Source organism: Salmo trutta, chromosome 33, assembly GCF_901001165.1.
Source record: "Salmo trutta chromosome 33, fSalTru1.1, whole genome shotgun sequence".
In the NCBI taxonomy this organism is placed as follows: Eukaryota; Metazoa; Chordata; class Actinopteri; order Salmoniformes; family Salmonidae; genus Salmo; species Salmo trutta.
In genome coordinates this window covers 12,566,492-12,586,416 of record NC_042989.1, presented here as the reverse complement: position 1 = coordinate 12,586,416, position 19,925 = coordinate 12,566,492, and the positions used below count along the sequence as shown (strand labels likewise).

At 43.6% G+C, this 19,925-nt stretch overlaps 2 protein-coding genes and 1 pseudogene across 3 annotated transcripts in view; 1 reads left to right on the top strand and 2 right to left on the bottom strand.

The window, feature by feature from the left end:
* Positions 1–799: 799 nt before the first annotated feature.
* Positions 800–10,296, top strand: LOC115172407 (26S proteasome regulatory subunit 4). The gene is made up of 11 exons (XM_029729827.1): positions 800–888; positions 1,166–1,219; positions 1,414–1,510; positions 1,690–1,814; positions 2,047–2,232; positions 2,367–2,495; positions 2,753–2,849; positions 3,433–3,622; positions 8,365–8,516; positions 9,569–9,723; positions 9,889–10,296. Exons 1-11 carry the CDS (start codon positions 886–888, stop codon positions 10,021–10,023), a joined length of 1,323 nt encoding a protein of 440 aa, XP_029585687.1. The 5' UTR covers positions 800–885; the 3' UTR covers positions 10,024–10,296.
* On the bottom strand, positions 4,372–6,627 carry LOC115172053 (intelectin-like; annotated as a pseudogene).
* The window catches only part of LOC115172409 (epithelial cell adhesion molecule), a 25,237-nt gene continuing 15,562 nt past the window's right edge, over positions 10,251–19,925 (bottom strand). The window contains exons 8-21 of one of the 2 annotated variants that reach the window (XM_029729828.1): positions 17,685–17,808; positions 17,021–17,197; positions 15,289–15,514; positions 14,760–15,036; positions 13,374–13,515; positions 12,710–13,233; positions 12,220–12,393; positions 11,747–11,987; positions 11,577–11,648; positions 11,415–11,478; positions 11,212–11,313; positions 10,818–10,997; positions 10,659–10,715; positions 10,251–10,568 (exon numbers count right to left, since the gene is read on the bottom strand). In XM_029729828.1, the coding sequence (XP_029585688.1) occupies positions 10,512–10,568; positions 10,659–10,715; positions 10,818–10,997; positions 11,212–11,313; positions 11,415–11,478; positions 11,577–11,648; positions 11,747–11,987; positions 12,220–12,393; positions 12,710–12,899 (1,137 nt within the window). In that variant the 5' untranslated portion in view covers positions 12,900–13,233; positions 13,374–13,515; positions 14,760–15,036; ... (1 more) ...; positions 17,021–17,197; positions 17,685–17,808 and the 3' untranslated portion in view covers positions 10,251–10,511. Of the gene's footprint in view, positions 10,569–10,658; positions 10,716–10,817; positions 10,998–11,211; positions 11,314–11,414; positions 11,479–11,576; positions 11,649–11,746; positions 11,988–12,219; positions 12,394–12,709; positions 13,234–13,373; positions 13,516–14,759; positions 15,037–15,288; positions 15,515–17,020; positions 17,198–17,684; positions 17,809–19,925 lie in introns of those variants that run through there. The other variant, XM_029729829.1, reaches the window with a different exon arrangement.

Below are 19,925 nucleotides of genomic sequence, written 5' to 3'. Positions count from 1 at the left end.
GTATGTTTAGCAGCATGAGTGAAAGAGGCTTTGTTGTGAAATAGGCAGCCGATTCTAGATTTAATTTTGGATTGGAGATCCTTAATGTGAGTCTGGAAGGAGAGTTTACAGTCTAACCAGACACCTAGGTATTTGTAGTTGTCCAAAACCGTCCAGAGTAGTGATGCTAGTCTGTCGAACAGGTGCGGGCAGCGATCGGTTGAAAAGCATGCATTTAGACATGCAAGATGTCTTCTCAATGTCTTCTCACATCTGGAAAAAAATATTTTAAACATCCGGAAAATATGTATTTTCAACTTTAATTCAGAACCGTTTACCTAATTTCAACATCTGGAAGAGATGTCTAATTTTACTCACTGGGAGGTCTCCACCATTTTCAGGGTTTTGACTAGATGGGACAGATTTTGTCAGATTTGACTTTTCGTAGCAGGTAAGGAGAATTTACCCAGCAGGTAAGGAGAGTTAACATAGCAGGTTAGGATAATTAGGTTAAGTTTAGGAAAAGGGTTGGGTTAGGGTTAGCCAAAATATTAAACAAAATCTACTTTTGATCTCAATTTGACAAAAGCTGTACTCCTTCTAGCCAGGACCCATTTGCAGAGCATGATAGGCTTCATGTGCCGATTGAATGTATTTAAATGTTTAAAGGCCGGGTTGGATGTGTTGGGAATTGGTTTAAAATGTAAATGAATCACCATGAATATCAATTTATTGATAACTCTGTATGTCCTGGCGACAGCGTCTTCGCCATTGATTTGGTTCTCACAAAACAGCCATCATTTTCCATCAGTTTTCATATGGTCGATTTTTCTTCATTTTGAAATGCTTCGCTTGCCATACTCTGACGTATTACGTAAGCGACGCTGACAGACCGGATAGCAAGCTATGGTGAGCCAGCAGTTTCTCCAAATCAATATTTCTAGTATTTTAAAGGATTTCATCACTTTTTAACTTAATTTATGATCACATTCTAAACTGTCATTTTGTTGAACGTGTTTGCTGCATAATTCCAATCTGCCATTTGCAGGAGGAAACATGTTAGCTAGCTAGGTAGATTGTGGCTAGCAACTTGTTATAGTTTTGAAATACAGCTAACTCACTGTTACTAGCTAAGTGCTTTTGAGTGTATCTTCACTGTGTGTCCGATATGTGATTTATTTGACAGGGTCAAAGTCAGAGTGGAGGACATGGACCCGGGGGAGGAAAAAAAGACGACAAGGTAAGTAATCCATACTAGTAGCTAGTTAACGTTACTCTGTCTCAAAATCTAGTAACGTTAGCTATCTAATGTTGCTAATAACACTTAAGCTAACCTTGTGAAAACTTGAATATTCATCTAACCAGTTTGCTACACATCGACTCTTTGTCTGATAACTGGTCACACTGTTCTGTAACTTTTGCTGGACTGTTCAGGATAAGAAAAAGAAATATGAACCACCAATCCCCACCAGGGTTGGGAAGAGAAAGAAGAAGAGCAAGGGACCTGATGCTGCCAGCAAGCTACCTCTAAGTTAGTTGGGCTACATTTAACTTTATACTTTTCATTGTCATGGCAGAGATCATTTCTACTTACTGATGTTGAATTCTAAACCGCAACAGACTGCTGTTTACAATTTTACAACTGCTGTTTTTCCAGACAATTTTACCTGTTCCATACAACTGAATGATCGCTCTCTCTCTCTCTCTCAGTAACTCCCCATACACACTGCAGGCTGAAGCTGCTGAAGCAGGAGCGGATCAAAGACTACCTGCTGATGGAGGAGGAATTTATCAGGAACCAGGAACAGATGAAGCCCCTTGAGGAGAAACAAGAGGTAGTGTACTAGAAAATCTATTAAAAAGACTTGATCTTTATTGTTCCCGAAGGGCACTTAATGTGCAGGCAGCATATAAAACACAGGCTACATACTGTTCATATGGTCCTATCAGTAAAATATGGATCAGTCGATCTCTTTGCATCCCTATAAAACAAAACACTATAAGCCTTCACACTGCACCTTTTTAACTAAATATGAATGAATTCATCCATCCTCTGTTGTCCTGCAGGAGGAGAGGTCTAAGGTAGATGATCTGAGAGGAACCCCCATGTCAGTGGGGAACCTGGAAGAGATCATCGATGACAACCACGCTATCGTTTCTACGTCTGTGGGCTCTGAGCACTATGTCAGCATCCTCTCCTTTGTAGACAAGGACCTGCTGGAGCCGGGCTGTTCCGTCCTTCTCAACCACAAGGTACTGACTGAGTCTGCCATTACTGACGGAGTCTGCCATTAAGCTGTGTTTGGCTGTTGCCCTGACTCTGGCAAAGCATTCATTGAAAAGCTGATATTTACTGTACACTGCCATTGAGTGACGTGTGTTCACAGGTCCATGCCGTCATTGGGGTCCTAATGGATGACACTGATCCTCTGGTGACAGTGATGAAGGTTGAGAAGGCCCCACAGGAGACGTACGCTGACATTGGTGGACTGGATAACCAGATCCAGGAAATTAAGGTAGAGCACAGAACAACAGTTCATGTTAATGCTCTACTCAGTCATAGCGTTTCAATGCATAAGACTCCCAAGATTTTTCCAAACCAACTATTCTGTATTCTTAATGTAAATGGTTACATCTGGGTCCGTGGAGGCTAGTGGCACTTTAAATTGGAGTACAGAGTCATTGTAATGGCTTATATGGAACGATATCAAACACATGGTAACCATTTTTCCTGACTGACAACTGTACTTGTGGTTCCCTGTGTTCCTCTCAGGAGTCTGTGGAGCTCCCTCTGACCCATCCGGAGTACTATGAAGAGATGGGCATCAAACCTCCTAAAGGAGTCATTCTGTATGGCGCACCAGGGACCGGTAAAACAACTAAAACAATTGCGGACAAAACTTTAAGATAGAACAGCATTTGGATATGTCTTTTCTCTGGTAATACTTAAAGGGGTGTTTTCCTGTGCACAGATTAAAAAGGCAAACTGCAGTTGCTACATTTAATTTCAGAGTTATTATTAAAGATATTTTCCCATTGATTCTTCAAGAATATAACTTACAAATGTCTCATGGACTTAGTTCAACTGTCATATCCCATCAGAACCCAAAATATGAGCTTGTTCTACTCCAATGTTTGTAAACAAAGTAAATGTAAACAAACACTGTATAGCCTCAACATGGTTAAAACTATAATTTTGATATCATGGATGGTCAGTCCATAGCTCTGTCTACGAATTTAAGAGTGGTTACATTTCTCCAGCCCCATCCTTCAGCTTTTTACTGAAACACTTTGTTATAGTTTCAACTGCTGATTGCACCTTTAGGCCTAATCCTGGACTAAAAAGCATTTAAAAGGGAGATTCTCCATTGAATTTGCTTTGTAGTCCAAAACTACATCTAGAAACCGCCTCTAAAAGTGGCATAGTTTGACACTGTTCTTATGATGTGTTAGGGAAGACCCTACTGGCCAAGGCGGTGGCTAACCAGACGTCCGCAACTTTCCTGCGTGTGGTGGGCTCTGAGCTGATCCAGAAGTACCTGGGGGACGGGCCTAAGCTGGTCCGAGAGCTGTTCAGGGTGGCCGAGGAACACGCACCCTCCATCGTCTTCATCGATGAGATCGACGCCATCGGGACTAAAAGGCAAGGCTAGAGGGGTTTTCAGACCGTGGTCATTGAGGTTGTGTGCAGGAGTATGTGTCTTATGTTGATGAGGAGTTCATCATAATTATAATGAAAAAATACAGTAGGCTCATGTTCACAAATCTATAGACTACTTTATTGTTACATTATTGCACACTGGGGGAAAAAGTACAAACAAGCACACACAAACCCACTTTCCTACTGCCCTCCCCCTAAATACAACAGTTGTTATTAAGTGTTTTACATTATCTTGGGCTGGCCTAGAACAAATCACAATATCAGCAACTTAAAGATTATATAAGGCACACGTCTTCACGTGATGGTACTGAATATCTATTATTTGTTATTTGTAAACTTTGCCATGAAATTAGCAGCAACAGTACAGAACCATTGCTAAACTGGCACATTAGACGGGACATTTCTGGCGCGATAGATGCGCGATTAAAGGGGAATGACACTCAAATCTAAATGTGTATTTTAAAAAAAGTCTGGAAAACTTTCTATGATTTAAGCGTTAACGTGGATTCAGAACATCCCATTTTGTTGTTTCTCTATGAACAATTGTAATTTTTTTCTAAAACTAGGAAATGAATGAGAACACAATTTGGGGAAATAAGCAGGTTTTATAGGACCCCCTTAGTTGTTTATTAACCATTATTTTACCAGGTACATTGACAGAAAACATTGACAGTTGAAGGGGGGAGGATAAGAATGTGCCTATTTGAAAGCTAGAATTTTTTTTTTTGTAGTGACAAGTAAAATAAATAAAATGTTAAAGTAGCTCTCATGCTAGACAAAGTTGGAGCCCACTGTTTTATAGTACTGCTTTAGTTTACAGTAATATAATTGACAAAATTACTGTAGAAAAGTAAAATGGCCTGGCCGTCAGCGGTAGAAGAGTAACACAGCTGCCTCAAGCATGTCTTTTGATACACTCCAGCCTTTGTGGTTCCCATAGCCATTCCAGGCAAAGGAGGTGAAGTCCCCCACACTGTTTTGGGGCCACCTCAGGGAAATACAGTATGCATCAACCTGTCCGCCTTTGGGTTTGGTCCCACAGCAAATAGCCATGGCTGCCCATTCCCAATTAATTGCTCTGAAACTGATGAAGCTTGGTTCAAACTCCCTTTGAGCGTAAGGGCCGTAAAACGCTTTGGTGGTCTGTTTGTCCCCATGGTCATAAACTATGGGAATCGAGGGTCCATTGTTGATCAAAGGTGCACCAGCGATGTACTTCACTGGGTACCTGTGGAAGAGTTCATACAGGTTTCCCCCGTATTGGCTCAGGAAGCGTGTCTCGGTGGGTAGCCCAGAATGGCGGTGGGGTTCCAGTCTTTCATCGGTTTATTGTTGGGAATGTGCCACACCGACATGTCTTATGCCTTGATGTCATAGTAGCCAGGATTCTTGTAATCGTCAGCAGTGGCGCCTTCAGCTTTTCCAAAAGTGTTCATGTTGACCCAGTTGCCATCCCCTTCTGGCCGAAAGGGGTTGCTGCCCTGCTGGCTTGTCCAACGGTCACCCAGCGTACACTTCCCATAGATGTTGTTCTCGTGTACGCTCGCCACCAACGTCCAGCCACCCCACTGCCATCCTGCGCTACCACACCGAGACACGCTTCCTGAAGGTTTGGTACACCACCCCGTTCTCTGTGGTCAGGTAGTACAGCCCGTCTTCAAATTCAAAATAGTGCGCCCTTATTTCCTGGCAGCTTCTGGCGATGTAAAGGGACCTATCTCTTAGTAACTTCTCTCTCTTGGGAACATTTTTCGGATCAGAAAAAAAAAAAAGGGGAGACAAATATAACTTTGCTTTCCATTTATTACTTAAAGAACACTTAAAGCAAGGAACTTTTCAATGTTTAAATAAAATCTTAAAATATATTCCATACTCAATTGTTAAATTAAAGTGCAATATGAGGCGTGTTACTTTCTTCCTTTGAACAATAGTGAATGAAAAAATAGCCTGTGTCCACGTCATCAAAGCAAAGCAGACCTGAGCTTATAACTTCAAATAGTTTTTCAAAAAGATGAGGATGTCTACATTGTCTGGGGAGAGGAGAGACCTCTTTGCAGTCACTATGTCCCTTGCCTTGGAGAACAACCTCTCGCTAGGAACTGAAGTGCCAGGCACAGCCAGGTAGCATCTTGCCATCATGGCAGTGTGAGGGTATTTGCACTCATTGCTTTTCCACCATGCCAGTGGATCACCATCCACTGGGATGCCACCTCCTCTTTGATGGTGTTGGAAAACGTCTTGCCTGTGTCCTTGCTCACAAAGGTCTCCCTGAAAAGCTCCTTCATGGCCAAATGATTTTGTGGAGGAGATGCCTCTGAGTCTGCTCCTGTCGGCTCTGTGGCTTGACCCTGCAGAAAGAAATGACTTGATCTATTAAACTAACTCATTATTTTCATAGAACTATAATTGTGGCAATAACATTTAATAAAAGCCATTATTATTCCAAATCAATAATGGATGATTCTAATAGCAATAGCATAGACTAACATTAGACTGCAGTATATTTATTATTTAGGTAATTCACACTTATTTTATTGTTTTACCTCTTCAGTGGCCACAATCTCAGTGGTGAGATCACTGTATGTCCTCCGGCGAAGTGCAGGGTCTAGGTGAGACAGGGACTTGAACCTTGGATCCAGTGCAGTAGATCTAGGAAGGTAGTCCTGTACATTAGGGGGGTATCTGGGGTTCAGGTCCTCTCTAATGGCAGCCTTCACATCTCTAGTGATGGTGCTGTCTTCCTCACTTGGGGCCATGGATTGTAGAATCCTTGTTTTCAGAGGTAGGATCATGGACACAGATGGTGCAGTTTCAGTGCTCAATAGAGTTATAACTATTTTGAGGCGTTTGAGCACCTGGAGGACCTCCTCTGCCACTTTCACATCATCATCAGACAAGGTGACGATGTCTTTTTTTTTTAGGGTCTTGTCTGTCAGTGCAGTGTATACAGCTGCCTGCTGCTCAAGATGGAACTCCATTTCTGACATGTTGGAGAGCTATCTTGTTGTGACATGGTGTATGAGCTTGTGGGTCGGTAGCTGTAGCATTTCTTGCTTGGTCTTAAGCACATGAGCGGCTGTTGTGCTTCGGTGGAAAAAGGAAGCCACCTTCCTGATCCTCCCAAGGAGGCGGTCCATCTGGTTCACTGAGATTCCCCTTTGGGATGCTAAATTGATCATGTGCAAAGCAAGCTATCTGTGGCCCCAGTCCAGCCTCTATCACTGCATTTACTTGGTTCTTGGCATTATCTGTGGTGGTTGGGATATTGCTATTGGGTGCCTCTAGCTTCCACTCTGCTACTGCTTCTAGCAGTACCTGCGCCAGATTTGTGCCTGTGTGACTCTCATAGAGGGGGCGTGTCTGTAGCACCGGACTTGGCATCTCCCACTCCCCTGGAGGTCCACCAGTCTGTGGTGAGGGCAACAGAGGATGCCTTGGATAATTCGTCGACAATTTTGATCTTTTCCTGTTCATAAAGATCTGGCACGATCTTCATACTGAAGTGGGTGCGAGAATGGATTTCGTAGCGTGGCTCAAGCACTTTCACCATATTTTTCAACCCTTTGTTTTCCACAACAGAGTATGGCCTCATGTCTGCAGTGATAAACATCCCAATAGATTTGGTGATGGCTTTAGCCCGGTCTGATTCTGCAGCAAAGGGCTGCTTAAATGCCGCAGTGAGAAGTTGTCTCTTGGCTGAGTTTGTTCCTGTCACTGACACACCAGGGTGATGACGCTTTAAATGTGTGACCATGCTCCATGTATTTCCATAATCATACGGCACAATGCCTACACATCGTAATGGTGTTGTCCACCACCCTTCTTGACAGGGAACCAAAATGCTCCCATACATGAGACTTAAATGAAGCGGGAGGCTTTTCCAGTTCTTCAGCTCCTCCGCTAGCCATGGCTGTCACTGCAAATTTTTCTTCTTTGCTTTTTACAACGCGAGTATCCAGGATTGATTCGTTGGGATTCAACATGCCAAAAATAATCAAATCAACCTTCAGGCTTCAGAGTATAAAACAGCACGCATCTGTCTTTATCTTTTCACTGCAACTCTGCATTGAGATTTAGGGAATTATTACTTTATAAAGTAACAGCGGCAGAAAAACTGTTTCACACTATGATGATTAAACTTTGTAATTGATCTGCGGTTCAAATGCGTGCCGAACCGTGGGGGGGTGATCCGTATGGATCACGGATCAACTACGGCCCGTTACACCACTAGCACTCACTAAGTCGCTCTTATCTAGTGTCTGCTAAATGACTAAAATGTACATTCTGTTTGTATGTAGATGCAGGCAAGAGTGTGCAAGGCGGTATTGAACGTGTCACTGCCTGTCACCTTGATTACTCAAATTTCTCTCGACCTGTGTGCACCTACGTTGTAAACGTTCATTCATAGGCTAGGTTGTAGCAACCTCATGATGGGTACAGGGGAAATTAGAGTATCATGTAGTAGCCTAAACCTATCACTGTTACATTGAACTGGGTGGATGGAATATGAATGACAATCATCCAATATGCAGTAATGGAAATAAGGCCATGCTCAACAACAAAATAATTGTCCTCCCTCATCTTAAATGGCACCGACCGCCACTGGATTACAGTACTATGTTTTGTATACTTCAATGAACCTCCATGTATAGGATGTAATCTCTACAATATTATGGTGTGTCTCAGTGGTTGAGGGTGTGGGCTGAGTACTGTGTCCTCTGCAGGTATGACTCTAACTCAGGAGGGGAGCGGGAGATCCAGAGGACTTTGCTGGAGCTGCTTAACCAGCTGGATGGCTTTGATTCCAGAGGTGATGTCAAGGTCATTATGGCCACCAACAGGATAGAGACCCTGGACCCTGCACTCATCAGACCAGGTACACGATAACATTAATATACGACTATGAATCTTCAATTGAAATTACAATGCAGGCTATGCCAACCTAAATTAATTGAGCAAGTAATGATTGGAGATGCAGTATCAAATAAAATGTATCTGTAAAGCCCTTTTTACATCAGCTGATGTCACAAAGTGCTATACAGAAACCCAGCCTAAAACCCCAAACAGCAAGCAATGCAGTTCTAGAAGCACGGTAGCTAGGAAAAACTCCCTAGAAAGGCCGGAACCTAGGAAGAAACCTAGAGAGGAACCAGGCTCTGAGGGGTGGCCAGTCCTCTTCTGGCTGTGCCGGGTGGAGATTATAACAGTACATGGCCAAGATGTTCAAACGTTCATAGATGACCAGCAGGGTTGAATAATAACAGTGGTTGTAGAGGGTGCAACAAGTCAGCACCTCAGGAGTAAATGTCAGTTGGCTTTTCATAGCTGATCATTCAGTTAGAGGCAGCAGGTGCGGGGGAGAGAGAGAGTCGAAAACATCAGGTCCGGGACAAGGTAGCACGTCCGGTGAACAGGTCAGGGTTCCATAGCCGCAGGCAGAACAGTTGAAACTGGAGCAGCAGCGGGTGGACTGGGGACAGCAAGGAGTCATCAGGCCAGGTAGTCCCGAGGCATGGTCCTAGGGCTCAGGTCCTCCGAGAGAATAGAGTTAGGGGGAGCTTACTTAAATTCACACAGGATAAGACAGGAGAAATAACCTACTGATCCTAGCACCCCGACACAAACTATTGCAGCATAAATACTGGAGGCTGAGACAGGAGGGGTCGGGAGACACTGTCCGACGATACCCCCAGACAGAGCCAAACAGGCAGGATATAACCCCACCCACTTTGCCAAAGCACAGCCCCCCACCACCAGAGGGATATCTTCAAACCACCAACTTACTACCCTGAGAAGGCCGAGTATAGCCCATGAAGATCTCCCCCACTGCACGAACCCAACCCAGACAGGAAGATCACGTATCTTATGTGATTGCCCCAAGGAGCATGTCCTCTGATTTGGTATATATTTTTGTCCCCCACTCCTCAGGCCGTATTGACCGTAAAATAGAGTTCCCCCTGCCGGATGAGAAGACCAAGCGAAGGATCTTCCAGATCCACACCAGCAGGATGACTGTGGCAGATGATGTGACCCTGGACGAACTGATCCTGGCCAAGGATGACCTCTCCGGAGCTGACATCAAGGTGCAGTACTGACGTTGCAGCAACAAGCTGGGAGATAGTAATTAGACTACTCAAAAGAAAGACTGTATGCCCTTCTATTTAACTTTTACCTTCTGGTTTTGCTGCCATCCTGCGGCACCTCAAAGAATTTTCACTGAAGTGTTTAACTTATTTCTCTAATTTCAGGCCATTTGTACAGAGGCAGGGCTGATGGCTCTGAGAGAGCGCAGGATGAAGGTGACGAACGAGGACTTTAAGAAGTCGAAGGAGAACGTGTTGTATAAGAAACAGGAAGGGACACCAGAGGGACTATACCTCTAACAACAGGGGCGGAACGCACTTCAGAAATGTCCTGTTCTTTCACTTACTGCTTCGAAACTGTTATTGCCTAGTAAAACCTTTCATACATGTTCATTGTATAGTTTGGACTAGATGTAGCCAGCTGTTTGTTCTTTAATAGCTGCAGAATTGAATACCAATCTTGTATTATGGTCTGTTACCATAACCTTCTAAGTATCACCTCTTGAAGTACAATAATAGTAAAACAATTTGAAACAATTCAGATTTTTATTTCAAATAAAGTACATATTGATATTTTTTTTCAACCATGGTCAATTCTTGTTTAATATTTCATTAAAGCAACAAGTTAGAATCCATGTTAAGAAATCAACCAATTACAATATTTCCATAATGTGCAGTTGACTGTTTGTCAGGGACAGAGATAATTGGACAACAACTTTGCATATAAATGAACTGAATGACAACTAAAAAACAAACAAATCTACTATAACCAACAAAGATAAAGTATGTCACATAACAAAGTAGGTCATGGTAGCTTCTTGCTGTTCCAGGTGGTTGTCCTGCCCCTGAACCGGCATTTAAAAAGGGAGAGTAAAACACAGGACAATACATTAAGAGTTCAGATGAATGCAGCAATTTGCTGTATCAGACTATACCTCAATGACTTCAAACTGGAATCTCCTCTCCAGCAGAGCTTTCCTTCGTACCACCACCTGACAACAGTGATGGACAAAGAGAAAGAGAGAAGTTGTGATGTGAGGATGGCAGCGGTATTGTGCTGAATCTAGTGTACAATTAGTTTTGCTCTTACTCACAGACACAGAAACACCAATGATAATGGCCAGAGCAATGATGAGGATGAGGGCAGCAAAGCCTGGATTGATGGTCATGTCCATGTGTGGGTGGTCATAGTGAAAGAATAGGACCTTGACGGAGTCCCTCGCCACCTCTAGTCTCCGGCCGTCCACCTCAAACCCAAACTTGTTGCTTTTCAACTAGAGGGGATGGCAAAACAGTTACATTTCACTTCATAGTTAAAGCAAAATATTAGCACCAGGCATGCCAGATTGAACAGACCTTTATACAAAAAAGTATTATTTCTTAAAATATGGAGCTTCCACTGACTGTTAGAGATATTCAATGACTTTACAAGCAAACAGCCTTTTTGAAATGTCTGAAAGCAGATACAGCTCTTATAAAATGTCTTACATCTCTCTCAATGTAGTAGGCCACAGTTGCTATGTCCACTGGCTCTTTGTCTGTCCTGTTGTCAGTCAGGCGGATGGACACTACTTGATACAGCTCCCGCACCTGAGGAGGTGGCCGACCAGCACAGATGACACATTCATAAAGACAGAGCTCACTCACAATCTCAAACGATAATCAATGAGGAAACATGCCTGCTTACTCACAGTTATGTCTAAGATCTGTATTTTATCCAGCGTATATTCCCTGTCCAGCTTTAATACCAACTGCCTGAAACAACAATGGTGTCGTGACAACATAACTTCTCAATAAAAAATGTATTTAATAAAAACTGCATATCAATGGGTTACTAGAGGAAGAACACATACCGTCGTATCTCATCCATGGTTTTTGCAACAGGTGTGAACTCCACTTTAAATGTGAATTGAATATCAATGACACTACAAATGAAAGAGAGAACATAATTGATCACTTATGTATTTTAGAAACAATATATAATTAATAATAAATATATAGTTTACTTCATGATTTCACTCACTGGACTGTGACCAGCCTGTCACATTTGAGGGGGTCATGTGTCTGGTCAGAGACTGGGACTCCAGCCTTGTTAACACACCAGCATAGTTTGGTGTCCTCCTCTCTGCATTGTTTAGGTCTGAACATACCAGCGCCATCACAGTTTGGATGGTACTCTGTCCCTAAACTCCCCCCAGTTAACATGGTTCCTGTCCTGTGCTTGCTCAACATCTCCAGGTGTATTAGACGACACTTGGGAGTCACTGATGAAGAGTTGAATAACATGAGATATTTCCAATTTCATGTATCATTCCAAACTTACTCAGATATCAGAAAGACATAGCCTACAGAGTAATGTGTGTGGATTTATACAAAGGAAGCAATTGAACCACTTAATTTATGTCCAAGCCTAAATGTCTAAAATCATACTGATATACAAGGCAAATCCCACTGCAGGTAAGAGATATAAGCCAATACTACAGAAGATGGTCTTACACCGGGTGCAGTTGACAGTGATGTTGTCATAGCCTCGGAACACAGGTTCACAGGTGCCACAGCGGTTGACATGGCAGGTGACATACTGGTTGTGATGACATACAGCTTCTCCACACACTGTGTCAACTTCACAGTCTTCCCGGACAGGAAATGCATCATCATTACATTCTTTATCTGTGATCAGAATAAAGAACATCATGAATGGAAGTTATTTTAAAATATATAAGATAAAAGTTCTGTTGATCTGATTTCAGGAAAAAACTTAAATACAGCTATGCGAAATAACTACATAGGATCAGCAAGGCGACATGATATCCAAGCTACCATATATTTCACTAATGAAATTCTACATCACCATAGCACAGCCTGAGTAGTTGGTATCAAGTAGAAATGTAGCATATAGTTAGTAGCATGTAAAGGCAGAGGCCAATCCAGTAAACTCAGAGGCACATTATAATAGGTTAAAGGTCATCAGAAGTGTCAGACTCACCTGAGACAGCCAGAGTGGATGCTCTACTACTCTGAAGGATAAGCAGTAATGAGACTATATAAAGCTTCTCTACCCTCATGTCTGTGTTTCCTCTCTCCTTCCCTCCTGACTCTAAAGTGTACACTCTGGTGTGCTGTTCCACACCATTAAGCTGTGATGTCGTTATCCCGCAGGAAATGCACACAAGCATCCCTCAGGATTCACAATGCGTGAAAGGCTTAGAGCTTATTTTTAAATAAAGGTTGGCAGACCAGTGTTGAAAAACAAAACATTAATTTTAAATTATCAAGAGTAATATATTTTTTTATCAGTTTAAACTCAAGTCCTTGACATAAAAATAGATACTAAATACATCAAAATATGGACATTTTTTAATTAACACATAATACAGTGTATGTAAAATAATTTATTCACACTGTTTGAAAAGTAAAATGCTATTTTTTCTGGAGGACACTGTTCTATTGGTCAGTGCACGACGTCTGGGTGTCCACAGTAGTGTCTGAGGAAGCCAGGCCCCTGTTGCACTGTGGGAAGAGTTTTAGAGCCTCAGTCCTCCAGCAGTATGTCCACCTCCTCCATGGGAACTCTGTCTGAGGTTCTGATTTAGGGGTATGGATGATTTAGGGGTATGTTTTAAAGAGGTGTCGTACCAGAGGTGTCGTACCAGGAAGTTCATGTACATCCGCCACAGCAACGGACAGTGGACCCCGTGCTCTGTTGCTATGGTGTTCTCAAACAGTGAGCGAATACGGTTGCTTAGGCCGTTCTCTGGAAGGGTGGAGAAAGTGTCGCCATAGCAACCAGACCTGCCAAGAAAGCAATAACAACTCGTAAAAAAACATCCACTTAGCTAACCAAATGAACTTCAATCTAAATGTGAGCTACTGCAGACTAGTACTATCTCTGTGTGTGTGTTCTGTTATCAACATTATTTGATTAAATTGATACTGATTAAAGTCTTCCATCCTCAGTGTTCCCACGTCTGTAGAGTCCACCAGCTGCTTCCTCTGCACTGATGGCGAACAGGCGTGGCACGACACTGTCACTAGCCTTGGTCACGCTGTGGAAGAGGCGGCGTGCCCTGCCGTCACTGTGGTAGCGGTTCTCCATCTGCACATAGAGCTGCCACAGGGGGGCACTCGAGGCAGAGCAGGCTAGCGCCGAGGTCAGCGTCAGTCTGAGATGGCTGACTGGGTACACGCTGGTGCTGCTGTGGTAGCACAGCAGTGCCGCCTGCTGGACAGCCAGGGCCTCACACTCTGAGGCAGCAGAGCTCTGTGTCTGTGTGTCACTGTTAGCCTCGCTGCTAGCTGACCCTTGGGCTGCTCCAGCCTCTCCCTGGCCAGGCTGTAGACTGCATCATCAACCCCCCACAGTCAGGTAATGGAACAGGGCATAACACCCCACTAGACCTTTGACCTGCCCGGCAGGATGCTCACCACCGCCTGCTGATATGCCTTCCTGGGCTTCAGAACGGCCACTGGAGCCACCTGTCCAGTGAAGGGGGCATACGAACTACTCTCTGCTAGCTTGGTGAGGATGTAGACCGCTGGTGAAGACATTGCGGTAGTGGTATTTGGTATTTTATTAGGATCCCCATTAGCTGTTGAAAAAGCAGCAGCTACTCTTGCTGGGGTCCACACAAAACATGAAACATAATACAGAATGACATAATACAGAACATCAATAGACAAGAACAGCTCAAGGACAGAACTACATAAAAAAAATGTAAAGACACACGTAGCCTACATATCAATTCATACAGACCAACTATCTAGGTCAAATAGAGGAGAGGAGTTGTGCCACGATGTGTTGCTTTATCTGTTTTTTGAAACCAAATTTGCTGTTTATTTGAGCAATATGAGGTGGAAGGAAGTTCCATGCATTATTAAGTTCCATGCATTATTATATCAGCCCTCTGATTACAATTAAGAGCAAAACGTGGTGCTCTGTTCTGGGCCAGCTGCAGTTTAACTAGGTCTTTCCTTGCAGCACTGGACAACACGACTGGACAATAATCAAGATTAGACAAAACTAGAGCCTACTTAACCTAGTGAGTCTTCCCTGCCACTGCTCCGCCCGTACCCCCTCTCCAGGCCTCCTCCACCTCCAGCTGGGCGTAGAGCAGGCAGAGGTCACACAGGGCAGGGTCTGCCAGCCCCCCTGCCACGCCCAGACCCGTGTCGAACACCTTATGGGCCTCGTCCAGATTCCCTAACAGCCACTCCAGGTGGGCGTACTCCCGCAACAGGCTCGGCCAGGCGCTTGCTTCTCTTCCCCTGGGCTTTCACACGCTTCTTGTTTCTTCCACGCATGTACCTCAGCACCTTCATGTTACATACAGAGCGAAGGAGAAGGGACACAGAGAGACATGAGCATTAGTGGGAGAATCTCAGTGGAGAATGTGAGGGGGAAGGACGCATAGTTCGGCATTAAAAAGGACTGAAGACATGTACATTTACAATTACTGTTAATTCCTTCACAATTAGAAAAAGCCTTTCAAACCAAAAGGAATTGCCCTTGGCTGAGCATATGCTTGCCAGACTCTAAAGCTTGTAGCTAGGGTAACCTGGCGTTACCTTGAGCTTCTCATACTGGATCCAGTGCAGTGAGAAGACGGCTCTCTCCTGAGTAGAGAACAGAAACTCCTCCCCCTGCTTGCACAGCCAAGCCCCCCTCCTGGTACCCTGCAGCGAAGTCATGTGACCCACGGGGCTGACGGGAAGGTCGTCAGAGGTGAGTCAGGATTATGAACGTCTCCCAGCAGAGCCAGGTCATCCAGCAGCTGGCTCCAGGAACTGTAGGCTATAACAGGAAGTGTCAGCAGGATTTAATAAATGTTTTCCTCATCAATCTACACACAATAACCCCTAATGACAAAGCCAAAACAGGTTTTTAGAAATTTTTGCAAATGTATTAAAAATAAAAAACTGAAATAATTTACATAAGTATTCAGACTCTTTGCTATGAGACTCAGGTGCATCCTGTTCCCATTGATCATCCTTCTACAACTTGATTGGAGTTCACCTGTGGTAAATTACATTTATTGGACATGATTTGGAAAGGCACACACCTGTCTATATAAAGTCCCACAGTTGACAGTGCATGTCAGAGCAAAATCCAAGCCATGAGGTCAAAGAAAAACATTTCTGTAGCATTGAAGGTCCCCAAGAACACAGTGGCCTCCATCATTCTTAAATGAAAGAAGTTTGAAACCACCAAGACTCTTCCTAGAGCTGGCCACCCGGCCAAACTGAGCAATCGGGGGAGAAGGTCCTTGGTCAGGGAGGTAACCAAGAACCCAATGGTCACTCTGACAGAGCTCCAGAGTTCCTCTGTGGAGATGGCAGAACCTTCCAGAAGGACAACCATCTCTGCAGCACTCCACCAATCAGGCCTTTATGGTAGAGTGGCCAGACGGAAGCCACTCCTTAGTAAAATGCACATTACAGCCTGCTTGGAGTTTGCCAAGAGGCACCCAAAGGACTCTCAGACCATGACAAACAAGATTCTCTGGTCTGATGAAACCAAGATTAAACCCTTTCGCCTGAATACCAAGCGTCACGTCTGAAGGAAACCTGGCACCATCGCTACGGTGAAGCATGGTGGTGGCAGCATCATGCTGTGGGGATGTATTTCAGCGGCAGGGACTGGGAGACTAGTCAAGATCGAGGGAAAGATGAACGGAGAAAAGTACAGAGATCCTTGATTAAAACCTGCTCAGGACTTCAGACGGGGGTTGAAGGTTCACCTTCCAACAGGACAACGACACTAAGCACACAGCCAAGACAACACAGGAGTGGCTTCGGGTCTCTGAATGTCCTTGAGTGGCCCAGCCAGAGCCCGAACTTGAACCCGATCGAACATCTCTGGACAGACCTGAAAAAAGCGGTGCAGCGACACTCCCCATCCAACCTGACAGAGCTTGAGAGGATCTGCAGAAAAGAATGGGAGGAACTCCCCAAATCGAGGCTGTAATCGCTGCCAAAGGTGCTTCAAGAAAATAGTGAGTAAAGGGTCTGAATACTTATGTAAATATGATATTTCAGTTTTATTTATTTTTATACATTTGTAAACATTTCTAAAAACCTATTTTTGCTTTGTCATTATGGGGTATTGTGTGTAGATTGATGAGGGGAAAAAACTATTTAATACATTTTAGAATAAGGATGTAACATAACAAAATGTGAAAAGGGTCAAGGGGTCTGAATACTTTCCGAATGCACTGTAAATAGCAACACTAGGACCCATTTTTAATGGTAGATATATCCCAGGTTTGGCACCACTATCACCAGTGATTACAGCCAATACCTGTCAGTCCGGGTCCTCACAGTCCTCCACCGATTGGTCTGCCCTCCACGGCAGCCAATAGATAGCCTCATGTGACGTCTCCACGTCCAACCAGATCCTCCACTTGAGCCAGGTCTTATCCTTCACCTCTGATTCCTCCTGATCTTTATCATCTTCATCATCCGTCACACAGAGGTTCTAAAGGTTAAAGGGATACCATTTGTATGTCTCTGTGTCCAGTATGAAGGAAGTTAGAAGTCGCTTTGTGAGCCAAGGCTAACTAGCATTAGCAGATACCCATAGACTTCCAGGCATTGTGCTAACGCTAGTTAGCAATTGCACTAAGGCTAGTTAGCAACTTCCTTCAAATCCCATGCAGACATAAAAATGGTATCCACGAGTTCATCTGACTCTGGGGAAATTGATAAAGGGCCTCATTGCCAAAATCCTGAAGTATTCCTTTAACATTACAACACTATGACTTATATCGCCAAAATGTCCTTATACTATGATGTTACTAGTGCAATTAGTGATACAACACAGGAAGGTTAAAGGGACACTTGTGGATACCATTTGTATGTCTCTGTGTCCAGTATGAAGGAAGTTAGAAGTCGTTTTGAGAGCCAACTTCATGTAACGTGTTACCACATGTTTTAGTATATAGGCTAGCTATAATGTGACTGACCTTGTTCACTGGGTTGGAGCCAGCCTCCTCTCTCCTGCTGCATCATCTAGGCTCTCCACACCTTGACCCCCCTCTCCCCGACACAGGGCTCCCCACTGTCCCAGAAGGGCTCAAAGAACTCCACCTAGGGGACCACAAAGGGCAAAGGTCAATGGTATGGTTTAATACAATACAAAACATATATTTATATCACTCAATTCCTAAATAACACAGTAATTAACACTAAGCACAATCACAGAGTGGGTGGAGGAGTGGGAATGTTGGTTATTTCAACAATGTAATCATTTCATGGGTTGAGGGCAGTTGTCTCTGTCTGCGCTGAGGTCAGCAGTTCTCCTGACAGGAAGAACATTAGGCTGCACTGCAGGACAGCATGTGTCTCTCTGCCATCAACATAATGCTGCCAGTACACGTCTCTGGCTGCCATCAACAGAGTGCTGCAGTGATTAGCAAACCAGACCTCCGTGGAGAACAGCAGAAACTCATTAGTGTAGAATTTAAGGTGGTACCGTTTAATACTGCTCTAATTTCTGAACAAATTGCTCAGATCATTTTCTAATAATCAGATGATTACAGAGTAAAGCCACAGGGAGTCTCTCTCTTCCTCATTAAAGGGGAACTGCACCCGCTGATTTGGCCGTTTTTGGCTCGCTCCTCAAGAAATGCTGGCGGCCATGACAGAAGCCAAACGTGAGTTGATTTGGGGGAGTGGTTTGATGTGAGTGTTTCTTGGGTGTGTCCTTGCCACCACCAACAAAACCCAGAAGCTTGTCAGAACCTTGCCCACCCTTGTTCACCAGTCCCAACGTCAACAGTGAGGAGGCGACTCCGGGATGCTGGCCTTCTAGGCAGAGTTGAAAAAAAAAAAGACAAATCTCAGACTGGCCAATAAAAAGAAAAGATTAAGATGGGAAAAAGAACACAGACACTGGACAGAGGAACTCTGCCTGGAAGGCAGCATCCCGGAGTCGCCTCTTCACTGTTGACGTTGAGACTGGTGTTTTGCGGGTCCTATTTAATGAAGCTGCCTGTTGAGGACTTGTGACGCATCTGTTTCCTCTTGCTCAGTTGTGCACTGGGGCCTCCCACTCCTCTTTATATTCTGGTTAGAGCCAGTTTGCGCTGTTCTGTGAAGGGAGTAGTACACAGCGTTGTACTCAACTAGTCTAAAGAAGGCCAGTTTTATTGCTTCTTCAATCAGGACAACTGTTTTTAGCTGTGCTAACATAATTGCAAAAGGGTTTTCTAATGATCAATTAGCCTTTTAAAATTATAAACTTGGATTAGCTAACACAATGTGCCATTGGAACACAGGAGTGATGGTTGCTGATAATGGGCCTGTGTACGCCTATGTAGATTTTCCATTAAAAAAACATCTGCCATTTCCAGTTACAATAGTCATTTACAACATTAACTGTCTACACAGTATTTTTTATCAATTTGATGTTATTTTAATGGACAAAAAAATATTTTTTCTTTCAAAAACAAGGACATTTCTATGTGACCCCAAACTTTTGAACGGTAGTGTACAGTTGAAGTTGGAAGTTTACATACACTTTGGTTGGAGTAATTAAAACTCGCTTTTTCCACCACTCCACAAATTTCTTGTTAACAAAGTTTAGTTTTGGCAAGTCGGTTAGGACATCTACTTTGTGCCTGACACAAGTAATTTTTCCAACAATTGTTTACAGACAGATTATTTCACTTATAATTCACTGTATCACAATTCCAGTGGGTCAGAAGTTTACATACACTAGGTTGACGGTGCCTATAAACAGCTTTAAACAACAAATTATGTCATGGCTTTAGAAGCTTCTGATAGGCTAATTGACATCATTTGAGTCAATTGGAGGTGTACCGGTGGATGTATTTCAAGGTCTATGTCACGTCCTGACCAGCAGAGGGAGTAATTGTATTAGTTTTGGTCAGGGCGTGGCAGAGGGTTTGTGTTGTGTATGCATTTCTATGGTCTGTCTAGTTTAGTTTTCTATGTTTAGGATTGGGTGTTGGACTCTCAATGGGAGGCAGGTGTTTCTAGTTGCCTCTGATTGAGAGTCCTATATAGAGGTGTGTGTTTGGTTTGGTTATTTTGTGGGTAGTTGTATTTGCACTGCTTGTAGTCATAGCCTGCAAATCTGTTAGCTGTCGTTCTTTGTTTATTGTTTTTTCCGTGTTCGCTATAATAAATATAATTATGAGCACGCAACCCGCTGCGCCTTGGTCTCTACAATATGACACCTG

What these genes read in the sequence shown, in the direction of transcription:
- LOC115172407 (XM_029729827.1), top strand. An exon ending in GAGGAAAAAAAGACGACAAG is followed by an intron (nt 1,220 to 1,413) that starts GTAAGTAATCCA and finishes TGGACTGTTCAG; the next exon opens with GATAAGAAAAAGAAATATGA. An exon ending in CCCTGCACTCATCAGACCAG is followed by an intron (nt 8,517 to 9,568) that starts GTACACGATAAC and finishes CCCACTCCTCAG; the next exon opens with GCCGTATTGACCGTAAAATA.